General features: G+C 38.7%; 1 protein-coding gene across 1 annotated transcript in view; it reads right to left on the reverse strand.

The window, feature by feature from the left end:
- Window positions 1-2,415: 2,415 nt before the first annotated feature.
- Window positions 2,416-14,930, reverse strand: part of LOC122234242 (zinc finger protein 253-like) — a 47,658-nt gene continuing 35,143 nt past the window's right edge. Inside the window, 2 exon segments of the mRNA XM_042970006.1 lie at window positions 2,416-2,552; window positions 5,319-5,456. Coding sequence (XP_042825940.1) covers window positions 2,416-2,552; window positions 5,319-5,456 — 275 coding nt within the window.

Here is a 14,930-nt window from a genome sequence, read left to right on the forward strand (position 1 = left end):
GACACGAGGTCCCTGGGTGGGGAAAAACACATTTTAGAACAAGGCTGGGAGTGTCCAAACACAGCAAACCCCTTCAGGCATAAGGTTTCTTTTAACACTGTAACAAACACTACCTACTCACCCCCAGGTTTCCCTCAAGAGTTTGACTAAAAGACCTAACTAAAAATAAGTAATAGACCCAAGACTTAGAACCCCCAAGAAACACTATGGCCATAAACCACCCCTCATACAATGGAAACACACCAATAAAATGTCCCCTCTCTCTAAACAGAGATTTTCTACCACACTTACTTTCTTATATTCTAATAAATTTTTTCCTGTTGCTCATTTTGTGTCCACCTCTTCATTCTTTGAAGCGAGAAGACCAGGAATCCCGGGTAGTGAGGGAAAAAATCCTGCAACAGAATTCCCTGGAGCACTTCAATAGCACAACACTGTGGTTTCCACCCACTTAGTTGAGGGAATCTGGGGGGGGAGGGCAGCAGCAATGATCCTTCTTGAAACTCCACACGTGATCCTATTGGGAAGCATTTGGGGAAGTGACCACGCAAAAAACGGTCACCAAGTCTGTGGTTGTTATCCAGATTTAAATCCTTTCCCTCTCCACTGATCAGTTTCTGGAGATTTATACATTCTCCCTCTTTCTGCTTCACAGAGGAAGAGACCCTTCTAAATGGCACTTTCCGGCTTTCCCTTATACATGCAAATGTCTCTTACAAAAGGAAACTATACTTTTATAAGTTTCCTTTGTAAGTACAAAGTCGAACGAAAATCAAAATGGCAGCATTAAACCATCAGCGAGGCTTGTTATTAAACGTATAACTTCTTTTTCCCTTTTGGAAACCCCCCCCCCCCTTATGTCTTCTTAGCCTTAAAAAAAAATGTTTTTTAATGTTTATTTATTTGTGTGTGTGAGAGAGAGAAAGAGAGAGAGAGAGAGAGAGAGAGAGAGCGCGCTGGGAAAGAGCAGAGAGGGAGATATGGCTCCAAAACTGACAGCAGAGAGACTGATGTAGGGCTCGAACTCACTGTGAGATCATGACCTAAACCAAAGTAGGATACTTAACTGAGCCACCCAGGCGCCCCTCTTAGCCTTTTTTTTTTTTTTTTTTTTTTTTTTTTTTAATGAGAAATCGAGGACCACACTGAAAACATGATGAACAAGGCTGGTAGGGCATACACAATTCCTGTCAAAACCGGATGGATCCTTTATTTCCCTACACCCCACTGGCCCCTTCCTGGAGGTGGGCTTGCAGTTCTGAAGGCCCTAACCTGCCTCAGCCTCCTCAGCCCCCCAAAGCAAGAAAGCTACTCTTTCTCTTTGTCTTTATCTCTTTATCTCTTATTTTGACTCTGAAGCACCAAGGTCAGTTTTCAATGGAATGAATGTGTAAGAGAGGAACATATTTTTTCTTAATTTGTTTTCTACTCTTTGGCTAGTTTAATAATTCAACTGACAAGACAGTTGCACAAGAGAAAAAGTATTCTTAATTATAGGAACATCAATTATTTGAGGCTCAAAGACAGGGGATTGATGTTTATGTGCCATTGTGACTTAAGGAGAAGGGGGTAGGGATTCAGAATTTCAAAAAGGGTCAAGTACATTCACAAGAAAAAGGAAAGAGTAAATTTTGCCAAACAAATATTTGCCATGCCAGGCCAGTAGCTCTTTATAAAAAGTTCCTCTCTGGTATTAGCTCTTTTCTCAAAAGAGGTCCCTCATCTAATTTATATTTGGTATAGCAGGCTCAGAAATGGAAGACATCTCCCTTTGCTGCAGCAGAATAATCCTAGAGAAAATTCTGTTTTCACACTGGGTTCCTTCCAGCTTGTCTCTTGGCTCAGGAGGGAGACCCTGAGGAGAAAGCAAACCTGAGGGGAACAGGAACTACTCCCTCAAGCCACAAGGACTGCCCTGAACCAGAAAGACCCCACCCCTGATCGAATCCTAGACAATTACATATTTAATCTGCACTGTCTACCTGCAGGTACCCACTCACTTTTGCCCCCGTTTCCCTTATATAAACCTGTGTCTCCAGCACATTGGAGACAATCTGTGAGACATTAGTCAGCCATCTTCCCAGTGTTGACCTCTCTGAAATAACTTCCTTTCTTAACTCACCACTTCTCATCTCTCTGCCTTTGGATTTTATGTATGTCAAGTGGCTGAACTTGATCTGTTTGGGACCCCAGAGACAGGCGCTCTTGCACCCCTTCCTGCACACCAGGTAGCAGAAGAGAGATGAGTGGTGGCAAAACCAGAATAGGATTTTTGTCAGCAAGGCCAATACTGAGAAGGCAGTGGACTAATGTCTCAAACACGGTCTCCAAACTGCTGAACATTCTTCCAGGTTCATACAAAGAAAATGTAGGACAAAGGGTGGTGGTACATGCAGATGGTGAAGGTCGGGCCGATCACTGCATTGTTGTCAGGGATGTGGGGTCTTGCTCTTTCAGGGCAATCCCTATTGCTGGGGGGAGAGGGGGGGAGTTTCCTTTCCCATCCTGGGATGCTTTGCCTGCTGGGGCTTCTACAGGAGCTAAAAGATGAGCTGGAAAGGAGTGAATCAGGAAATATAGATGAAGGTCAAAGTGGAGACAGTTGAAGGCACTGCTGGGTCCTCTTTTCCATTTCACAACGTCTATGTATATTTATTTTTTAAAACTTGAGTGACCATTAGATGTTCAGAAATGGAAAACAGGGGGCTCAGTGGGTTGGCTCTTGAAGTTACCATGGCATAAATTTGGAGAGTCCACATACACATGGACATTCCAAAGTCAGGCAGGCAAAATGAGGTATAGCTCTCATCCTGAACTAAGGAGAAGGGAGTAGGAGTCTGGGATTTCAAAATAAAGAAATGCATTGACAGGCTGAATAGGAGAGGAGCAGGTGTTTGGTGAAGAGGTTCAGGACAGTCACTCCCATCCCCACCCAGAATGTCCCACTTTGGCATGTGGATTATTCTGAGCTGAAAGTACTTGAAAGCCCCCATGGTCTCAGGGGAAAGGTTTGTTCTTCCCTTCACCATACAGAAGAATCTAAATTGAAGGTCCTTTCCAGAATAAAGGTTATTAATGAATCAATTTTCTCTGAGCGACTCATCTCTATGGTAGGGCAAATGTCTCATCACTAAACTTCTACTCTTCCTATCACCCTGTGAAGTACATTCCTTTCCTTGAAATCCCAGGCACCTACCCCCTTCTCCTCAGTTCAGAATACCTGTATACCTCATTTTGCCTGCCTTAAAATGTCCATGTCTAGGTGGATTCCTTGTACACATGCCATTACACTTGATTTTCTCCTGTTAATCTGTCTTCAGTCAATTAGACCCTTGAAGGGGACATAAATTCTTGCCATGTGACATAGGTAATTAGATGTTTGCTCTGCCATACACATGGATCACTCAGATAAAATTTATCCTGGGTAATAATCCTTGTTTTGGAAAGGGCACACAATTTGGAATCCTGCATGTAGTTAAGGAAGGTACCAAAGTTTCTCTGGAGCCCACAGGGTCTTGACTGCCTCCAGCTCCAAATAATCCTAATATGCCAAAGTGGTACATTCTGGTGGGGCCTGTCCCAACCCCTTTCAAAGCATATTATGTAATGAGAAATTATGAGATTAAGGCACCAAAACATACAGCATTTCCTTCAATGTATCTGACTTGGGGTTTCAGCAAAATATTAGCGCCTACCATTGAGACATGGGAGGAGCAGTGAGCCAAACCTCTGACCTCCTTTAATCTGTTCAGTGAGGGGAGAGCCCAGGGTAGGGCCAGACCTGAAAAAGCTTAACAACAGAGGGTTCTGGATGAGCTGTAGAGGCAGAGGGCTCTAGGCTACTAATCTCCCTGCCTGTGGGATATTGTCAGTTTTGTCTCTCTAAATTTGTCTAACAAAAACTTTGTACAATTCTACTCTACTTAAGTCAATCCCCTATTTTATGACATGAAATGATAAGTGATTTAACAAACACTTAGAGGTTTCTGGGACAATACTATAGTTGGCCCTTGAAACACAGGTTTGAAGTGCATGGCTCTTTCTGCATACAGTTTTTGTTTGCATAAACACAGAATACTGTAAATGTATTTCCTTATGATTTCATTAATATTTCTCTACCTTACTTTTATTGCAAGACTGTGTGTGTGTGTGTGTGTGTGTGTGTGTGTGTGTGTGTGTATAAAATACAAAATGTGTAATTGACTATGTTATCTGTAAGGTTTCCAGTCAACAGTTGTCGGTTAAGAATTATGTTTTTGAAGTGTCATAAGTGATACAGGGATTTTTCACCTGTATAGCGGTGTTGGTGCCTCTAACCACTACATCGTTTAAGGGTCAACTACATTTTATTCTTTACAAGGTAAACAAATACAAGTATTACTACTACTAACAACTAGTTTCTTTGTGGATGGCCTTCAGGGGCCACCTTTGTACTCACAAAACCACAGAGAAATGAAGTCATAACCCCCCATAAATCATCCCTTCCTTGCAGTTACCCCAAAACCTTAAATTCAACCATTTAAACATTTGCTCTGTGAGACTGGAAGTCTCTCAATTATAGAGGTCATGGCACTTCATCTGTTTTTCTAATAACCATATTAAATATAAACCATCACTTTCTCTATCAGTTTGCATCTCCAAACCTCCTCAGAGTTTGTCACGGTACCTATAAACACATTTTAATCCTGACAAAAACATCAAATTCCATATTACAGATTAAAAAAACAAAAAACAAAATAAAACAAAACAAACAAAAAACCCCACCAAACCAGGGTTTCTCAAACCTGAATTGTATAAAACTTGGGAAAGAATGAAAAACTGATACAGAGCAAAGGATATTGCAGGGAGATAATGACTATAAATTGCTATTTTGGATAACATCCTTGTGGAGGAAAAAAAAAATAATTGACATTAGTGAAATAATAATTCTGTAATTCTATAATATTAAGGTGCCTTGTTAGTTGTATGTTTTGTCAAAAGTACCAGAGCAATGTCCGACGTCAAGAACAGGGAACAGGATGAGGAGTATATGAGAACTGTGTTCTCTCTGCCACACTTCTGCAATATTAATTTCTTACATAAAAAAAATTCACATTAAAATTATAACTTTATAGGGTCCCCTGGACTGCCCAGTCTATTAAGCCCCCGACTCTCTTTTTCAGCTCACTTCATGATTTCACAGTTCAAGAAACAGAGCCCACCCTGGGCTTAAAGGCTTTGTCATAGTCTCTGCACTTGCTGGGTTTCAACCCAAGGATATACACTCTGATGTGAAGGAAAGTCTGAGCAATGGTTAAAGGCTTCAGCAAATTCTTTACGTTTCCAAGGTTTCTTCCCAGTATGAATTATCTGATACCCATGAAGGCATCAACTCCAGGTATAGACTTTGCCACATTCTTTACATTTGTAAGGTTTTTCTCCAGTATAAACTCTATGATGTGAAAAAAATGTAAGTACTGGTGAAGGGCTTTGCCACATTCTTTACATATGTAAGGTTTTTTCTCAGGTTGGAAACTTTTTTTTTAATGTTTATTTATTTTTGAAGGAGTGAGAGACAGAGTGTGCGTGGGGGAGGGGCAGAGAGAGACACAGAATCTGAAGCAGGCCCCAGGCTCTGAGCTGTCAGCACAGAGCCCAAAGTGGGGCTCCAGCTCACAGACTGCGAGATCATGACCTGAGCAGAAGACGGACTCTCAACTGACTGAGCCACCCAGGTGCCCCTCAGGTTGAAAACTCTTGAGCAAGTTGTGAAGGCTGCTTAAAAACTTTGCCACATTTACTACATTTCTAAGTGTTCTCTCCAGTCAGGAAACAATGACATTTAATAAAGTTTGAGCTTTGACGGAAGACTTCCCCAGATTTATTTATTTTATACTCATTCTCTAGAAACCGAATGCTCTGTTTATTAGGATTTGATGCACAGTTAACCTTTTTCCCAGATTCATTTCATTAAGTTGTCTCCATGGTAAACACCTTGGTAGTTATTGAAGACAGAGTCCTCACTAAAGATCTTCCCTAATTCACAACATGTGAAAAGTTGTTCCAAACTCAGTATTATGTGATCTTATTGAACAGCAATGCTTGGATAAAGACCTTCTCATAATTATCAAAATTAGAGACTTTGGAACAAAGAGGTATTATTTATTGGTGAAACAATAAAAAACCCTCAAAAAGAATACCTCAAACTGATCATATTTAGAAATTTTATCTTCACTTTTAATTTTCGAGAAATCAGAAATGTCGGAACAATTGATCCAATCCTATATTTGAAATGGTTGCAATGGTTACTTTTGGCATGCACTTGGTGACTTTCTAGATTTTTCAAATTTCCTGTCAGAGCATATACATGTTTAGAAAATGGACTTGGGTCTTTGTATTCATAAAGACATTGTTCCACAAAGATAGCTGTCTTAAAGTGGAATTCCCCCAAATGTTTTATATCTTCAAACTTTTTTTAATGTGTGTGTGTGTTTGTTTGTTTGTGTATGTATGTATGTATGTATGTATGTATGTATGTATGTATGTATTTAGGAAGCTAAGGCATAAAGAGAGGAAGAGAGAGAATCCAAGGAGGCTCCACACTTTCAGTGCACAGCTTAACACAGGGTTCGAATCATAAACCATGAGATCATGACCTGAGTCAAAACCAAGAGCGATACTTAACTGACTGATCCCACCAGGTGCCCCTCATCAATCTCTTTAGGCAGTAAGGATTTCATTGTGGGTAAATGCCCAGTTTGGTTCTATCCATCATGATACTCCTTCTGCTCTTCCTTCTCCCCTTCACCTTCCCAATCTTTCATTAACTGTGAATTCTCAAAAGTCACATATCTTCCCAATAGCACCTCATGGAAAGAATCTCCTTTGCCTGTCTTTGTCAACAAGCCCAAGGCATAACTGAAAGATACCAAATAAATGATCCCACAACTGCACTTGCATCAATATACGGTAAGGTGCTAATGCAAAAACTTAATACACATCACCAGACAGCAGACTTGAGAAATAGGAGGCACAGAGACTTTGCTCCCCCAAGGAGAAACAGACTGACCAAATTGCCTTTTCAAGTGCCCCAGAATCCAGTTGGGAGAACAAAGCACTTCCAGGCAAGGACAAACTGAAAAAGACTCACATCAAAGAGGAAAGAAAAGTTAGTGACACTTTCCCCCAATAGCTCTTCTAGTACTCTACCTAGTACTCCATGGCAAGATTATGAGAAAATGCTCAACTCTGTGCAAGAAATAAGACATGAGTGACCTGTGTAAAGATCTGGCTCTTTTGTAGCTACCTGAGGGGACTGGATCCTGTCATACAGGACACTGAGGGCTCAAGGAATGGAAGCATATTATGAAAGCATTATGCTGGCTGCTCAGAAAAAAAGCTGAGTATTTCTTCAAACACCAGAGACTGCAGAACTTAAACCAAACAACAGGAGAGAGAGGTGAATCATGTGCTCTAAATAAGACCCAACACACACTTTCTTAACTGGGTAATTACAAAAGCTCATACTTTATACATCCTCAGAATATGTTTCATAGGACCCAGGATTTACTAGCACAGCTTTTATTTGTGTTCTCCTTTACAAGGCAAGTTCATAAAGCCTGGGACCAGAGGCTGGGTTTTAAATTCCCAATTCTCAGTGAAAGATCATAAGGCATAGCAAGAAACAGAAAAATGTGTTCCAATTGAAGGAATGAAGTAAAGCTCCAAAACTTACCATAAATTTATACATAACTATTCATTACCTGACAAAGAACTCAAATTAATCATCATAACCATGCATATGGAGAATGAAGAGAGAACAAATGGGGAACTAAATGATATCAGAAAAACTATGTATGGCCAAAATAAAATTCAAACTAACAGAAAGTATGCAAAACAATGAAACAAAATTAGGAGCTAAAGAGTCCAGTAAATACATTTTAAAGACCAGTAAAAAGGGGGTGCACGACTGGTTCAGTTGGTACAGCATGCAACGTTTGATCTCAGGGTTCTGGGTTTGAGCCCCATGTTGGGTATAGAGATTACTTTAAAAAATTATATGTTAAAAAAAAAATAGTAGGGGCACCTGGGTGGCTCAGTCGGTTAAGCGGCTCACCTCTGCTCAGGTCATGATCTCCTGGTCCGTGAGTTTGAGTCCCACATCGGGCCCTGTGCTGACAGCTCAGAGCCTGGAGCCTGTTTCAGATTGTGTGTCTCCCTCTCTCTCTGCCTCTCCCCCGTTCATGCTCTGTGTCTCTCTGTCTCAAAAATAAATAAACATTATTTTTTTAAAATAGTAAAGGGTTAACAAAAGTCTTAATCAGAAAAAAAAAAAAATCAGAGAACTTAAAGGTCACTTGTTTTAAATTGTCCACTGAAGGACCAAAGCAAAAACAAACACACAAAAATTAACAAAGGACAGAGTCCAATGAACTTTTGGAACACTAACAAGTGAACCAATATACATATTAAGACGACCCCATATGAGAGGAGAGTGAAATGGAACAGAGAGCTTACATGAAAAACTAATGGCTCATAATTCCCATATTTGTGGAAAGAAAAAAGCCAGAAGCTCAGTGAATTTTTATGCAGGATAAATGCCAAGTCTTAAATTTATATCTTAAATTATAGTGACACACTATAATTAACTTATCATAAATCAGAGGTGAACAGAAAACTTTGAAACACTATGAGGAAAGCAACTGATCTTGTCCAACAGATCCAGTGTAAGATACTAGCAGTTTCCCCACATACCTTGTAGGAAGCAGTGCATAGGGTAATATATTCAAGTACTGAAATATCAAAAAATATCAACCAAGGGGTGCCTTGGTGGCTCAGTCAGGTAAGTGTCCAGCTACAGCTCAGGCCATTATATCAAGGTTCCCAAGATTGAGCTCCATTGTCAGACTCTGTGCTGACAGCTCAGAGCCTGGAGCCTGCTTCAGATTCTGTGTCCCCCTCTCTGTCTGCCCCTCCCCCACTCATGCTCTGTGTCTCTCTCTCTCTCTCTCAAAAATAAATAAACGTTAAAAAAAAAAAAAGAAAGAAATGGAGAAAGGAAGACTTTCTCAGGAAAAACCACTAGAAGTTTAGCAGTAAACTGGCTCTATAAGAAACATTAAAGGGAGAGTCTTGTTAAAATACGATTCTAAAAGTAACTGAAGTGTAATGAACATATAAAACTCTGCTCAATATATTTAAACCAATATAGAAACCTGGAGTTCGTAATGAGGAACCAAAAATAAGTTTTATTTCTGTGACAGAGTATTTTAAACAAATAATAAAAGCATAAAAATCACAAACCCATGTCATAGAGTATACAACATAAAAAGCAGAATTTAGGATATTGGTAAGACAAAGTAGGTGCAGTGGTGAACATGATATGTCTGAGAGATTTTAAGTCCTTCTCATGGTAACCACAAAGAAAATTCCTATAGAATACAGAAAGCAGATGAGAATGTCATGAAAGCATATTATTACAAACATCAAAGAAACAAAATGGGATACAGGAAGAGAAGAAAAGTGTCATAAAATAGCCACAACAAGTACAGAAAACTATTTAAAAAATGGCAATAATAGTGGTTCCCTTTCAGTAATACTTTGATTGTAAATACATGAAAGTGTCCCAATGAAAAGATATAGATTGGCTGACAGTAACAACAAACTCCTACAATCTCTTGTCTATAAGAGATTCACCATAGATCTAAGATCACACACAGGATTCAAGTAAAAGTATGTAAAAAGACATTGCGTGCTAATGGGAGCCAAAAGACAGCATTGGTGTGTCTATACCAATACCAAATGACTAATGCCAAACAAATACACATTAAAGGTTAAAAATTTTCATGACAGAGGCTCCTGTGTGGCACAGTTGGGTAAGTGTCCATCTCTTGGTTTCTGTTCAGGTCATGATCTCATGGTTCGTGGGTTTGAGCCCTGCCTAGGGTTCCACACTAACAGTGTAGAACCTGCTCAGGATTCTGTCTCTCTTCTGCTCTCTGCCCCTCCCCCGTTCTCTTCCTCTCTCCTTTTCTCTCAAAATAAATAAACTTAAAAAAATATTTTAAAAAGTATTTAAAAAAATTTTTAAATGTCATGACAGAAAAAGGACATAATATAAAGACTTGAAATTACAGGACACTACAACAATTATAATTATGTGGGAACCTAACATCAAGATCCCATACAGGTGAAGTACAAATGACAGAATTGAAGCAAGAAATAAACAGCATCATAAGAGTAGCAGAGGTCAACACTCCAGTTTAACTGGATAGAAGGACCACATTCAACTTCAGTAAGAAGCACCCTGAAGCAACATTACAGACCAATTTCATATAACAAACATAAACAGATTGCTCCACCAAGGAAGAATATATTACACAATAATCTCCATTGAACATTGATCATCCTGTATAGATGATAGTATACAAAACCAGTGTTAAGAAATTTGGAAAGATTAAAATCATACAAGCATGTTTTTTGGCCACCATGGAATGAAACTAAGTTTTAAGAACAGATGGAAAATTGGAAATTCTACAAACATTTAGAAACTGAACAATATGCTCTTAAACAATCAATGAGTCAAAAGATATTGAAGAAAAGGACCAGAAAATGCCTTGAGCCAAGTGAAATGACACACAATATACTCAAACATATGGAATTGAAAGAAAGTAATTCTAAGGAAATAGTGGAGTGAATAGGCAACCTGTGAAATGGAAGGAAAGTTTTTACAGAGCATTTAGAGCATAAGGAGTTAATATCCAGAATATAGAAAGAACTTGTGCACCAACAACCAAAAAGCAAATAACACGATTTAAATTTGGAGGGAGGATAGAATGAGCACCATCCAGTGATGATATACAAGTGGCCAACCATATGAAAGAGACTCAAAACCACTATTCCTTAGAGAAATACAAATCTGACCACAGTGGGTTATCACATTACACCACTTCACATCCCACTATTAAACAAATAAAAACAACACATGTTGGAAAAGATGTGGAGAAATTGGAACCTTTATGCACTGCTAGAGGAAATGGAAATGATGCAACCACAATGGAAAACAAGATGAGAGTTTGAGAAAAAAAATTTCAATGGTATTATCATAAAATCCAGCATCCCACTTGTGGGAATATAACCAGAAGAATTCAAAGTTGGGTCTCCAAGAGAGGTCTTATTCAGAAAAGCCAGTAACAGGAGAAAGCAACAGAAATGTCCATGGGTGCATGAATAAAGAAAATGTAGCATATACACACAATGAAATAATATTCAGCTTTGAAAGAAAGAACACATCTCGTCACATTATACAACATGGCTAAAATGTGATGACATTACACTAAGTGAAATAAATGAGTCAAAGAGACAGATACACTGATTTCACTTACTTAATGTAATGTAGTGAATCTCATGAAGAAAGAAAGGAAGGAAAGGACAGAAGGAGAAAGGAAGAAGATGCACTTGGGGCTTAGAATACATACAAATGTGGAAGTGGCTGTTTAACAGGTACTGAGTTTCAGTTTTGCAAGATGAGAAAATTCCAGAGACTGGTTTTGCAACAACATAAATATACTTAACACTACATTTTAAAATGGCCAAAATGGTAAATTTCATGGCATATGTTTCAACCACAATTAAGAGTAAACCATAAAACTTAAAGTTGATACAAAATTATGAGTTTAAAAAAATTACCTTCAATGGGGCACCTGGTTGGCTCAATTAAGTGTCCGACTTTAGCTCAGGTCATGATCTCTCAGTTTGTGAGTTTAAGCCACTCATCACGCTCTGTGCTGACAGCTCAGAGCCTAGAACCTTCTTCAGATTCTGTGTCTCCCTCTCGCTCTCTGATCCTCCCCCACTCATACTCTTGTCTCTGTGTCTCTCTCAAGAATAAATCAACATTAAAACAAAATTAAAATATTACCTTCAAGAGGTATTTCTCTCACAAAGGGCATACACATTCATCCATAAATAGATTATGACCTTAATTTTGTTGTAACAACTCACCAAGATAGGAAAAAACCACTGACCACTAACCAAGAAAAGAAACAAGGTAAGTCATGACCAAAGAATGTATGGGTAATATTTATACAGACAAATACAGAAGTAATTTTATTAGGAATCTGCCATATGTCAATTGCCATTTGAATTAAACCCTAAACTGTCTTCAAACATATTCAGTTGAAAATTGTTATCCACAAACATAAAACATAGATAAGAAACAAAAACAAAATTAAATTAATGTTGTGGAATCTATCATACAGAAGGAAGCATGGTTACAGAATTGTCAGACAAGAATAAGAGAAATTTTAACCATCAAAATCCTGAATATCATAGATATTTATTGATAAAAAGGATCCCACTACAACAAAAACAAAAACAAAAACAAAAAAAACCCTTCCACTTCCAAATATTATTGATACAATAACAAGGAGTGGAGATGAGAATTTAAGAAGTAGTCAATACCATTTAATGTCACTATTTAGAGTTGTCACTCATCATCAGTAAAGGATGATGGTACCTTAAGAACGGGGACACTAAATATCAAGATGAAACATCGGGAGGACTTTTATCTCAACATCTACAAATTCCCACTTCTTTCCCCTGCAGCAGGGATCTGAATTCCAGTCATGCAACAAGTAATCTTCCAACAGACGTTCCTCCAAGGAAGGAACAAAACCCCAGGTTTTGGCCAGCATAGAGCAGTTTGAGCTCCAGTATAGTTTCATGTAGAAGATAGACTATGAAGTGTCAGACACTTCCCTGTACCTCAGTATAATGTTAAAATCTCCACCCATAGAGGGGCACAGCCTTCATTAATATAACATAGGACACACGTTTAGGCTTGTTTCCTAAGTACACATGGGCTTGAGCCTGCCTTATTCCTACCTTTACATAGGATGACAAAACTCCCCTTTAAGATATTCATCCTAACCCTAAATAAAAAGAAGCCACTCACCCCTGCTCTTCAATATACAACTTTGAAAGTTATTCCCCTCATCTCCTTATTTGTTGAAAATAAAGTTTCCTTTGAGCGACAATTCCACCTAGTGTAGTCTCAACGTGTAACTCACGATGGAGGAAATTCGCGTTAGTTCAGATACAGGAAGTCAGCCCCACCCAAGAAGAGGAGGTTTCCATATTTTTGTAAGCTCATATCCCTGTACAATTCCCACTGAGGGAAGCTCAGGCATTCCCACTCCCCCTGAGGGAATTCTATGGCCACATCCCTAAATATCAGCAACCCCTGCAATAAATGCTACAATTGCCAACTGGCCACTGGCAGTGTTCATTACGATACCTAAGATGAAAGGAAAGAGCTGGGACAAGTGGTCCTGTCTTAAGTGAGTTTCTTGCCTTACTCAGTAAGATAATTTTTAACACAGCTATATACTTTCATATATTCTCTACCTTTGAGATAAGAAGATGGCATAATATTCACAGAACCACTATAAACACTCTATTTCTCCAAGATCAACTGTGAACTGAAGGCATCAACAGAGGCACATGCATATTTGAGGACTTGCATTTACATCATATAGTATAAGTTGTATACATTTCTTAGATGGAAAGTTTTAGTGGGTCAGAAATGTTATCGAATTCTAATGAATTTCACAACAGTGATTTGGAGATGGTATTAAAATGCAGGCTCTGATTCAGGAGTTGGGATGGGAACTGAGTCTGCATCTCTAACAAGGTATTAATTAGTCTATGTGGGAAGGTATTCACTTTTGAATAACAAAGGAGCAGAAGAACCAGGAAAGAATTATCAGAGTACATGAAATGAATGGGTTCTATAGCAATTATAGATTCTACAGGTTAAAGCAAGAAAGGCAACACCAATACATTCTAAGCATTAATAATTACTAGATTCTAAAAGTTTTCATAGATGAACACACACACACACACACACACACACACACACACACACACAAATAATCTAGGGGATGAAACATTTTTTCCCTTTACAGAATATTTTTTCATACTTCCAGTAAATGTAAAAAACTAGATGTTCTTAAATTAACCATTTTATTTATTTATTTATTTATTTATTTATTTATTTATTTATTTATTTGAGTCAGAGAAAGTGGAAATGAAGAGAAGGGCATAAAGAAAAGCTGAGAATCTTTTTTTTTAAATTTTTTTTAAACATTTATTTATTTTTGAGACAGAGAGAGACAGAGCATGAGCAGGGGAGGGTCAGAGAGAGAGGGAGACACAGAATCTGAAACAGGCTGCAGGCTCTGAGCTGTCAGCACAGAGCCCGACGCGGGGCTCGAACTCACAGACCGTGAGATCCTGACCTGAGCTGAAGTCGGCCGCTTAACCGACTGAGCCACCCAGGTGCCCCAGAAAAGCTGAGAATCTTAAGCGGACTCCACACTCAGTACAGAACCCCACGCGGAATTCCATCCTACATCCCTGGGATGACCTGAGCCAAAATCAAGAGTCAGACACTCAACCTACGGAACCACCCACGTATCCCATGAAAGTGAATTTTAACCTGGGTTCCCTGACCTAGAATTTATCTAACAAAAAACATTAATCAATAGACACCAATGTAAAATTACATTCATAGCAGGTTTCAAAACTGAGAATGGTGATAAAAACAAGAAGATATCCACACAAAACTGATCTACCTTTTACATTTTATGCACATATGTAAACTTTCATTTTATCTTCAAAAATTTTGAGGAAAAATATACACCCATGTGTGGCTTGAGCTTACAACCCTGAGATCAAAAGTTTCATGCTCTACTGACTGAGCCAGCCAGGCACCCCTGCACATATCTAAACTTTTCAAAAGGGCAATATACACATTGAAAGTGAGAGCAAAATGTTGTCTTGGTGACTTAAATTAAGAAACATTCTCCCAAAACAATACCTCAATGGCATAAAACTTATAATTCTATTTGTGGATGATTATGTTTCTGTCACTTAATCACACTATGGAC

Source organism: Panthera tigris, chromosome E2 (assembly GCF_018350195.1).
Source record: "Panthera tigris isolate Pti1 chromosome E2, P.tigris_Pti1_mat1.1, whole genome shotgun sequence".
NCBI classification, from domain to species: domain Eukaryota; kingdom Metazoa; phylum Chordata; class Mammalia; order Carnivora; family Felidae; genus Panthera; species Panthera tigris.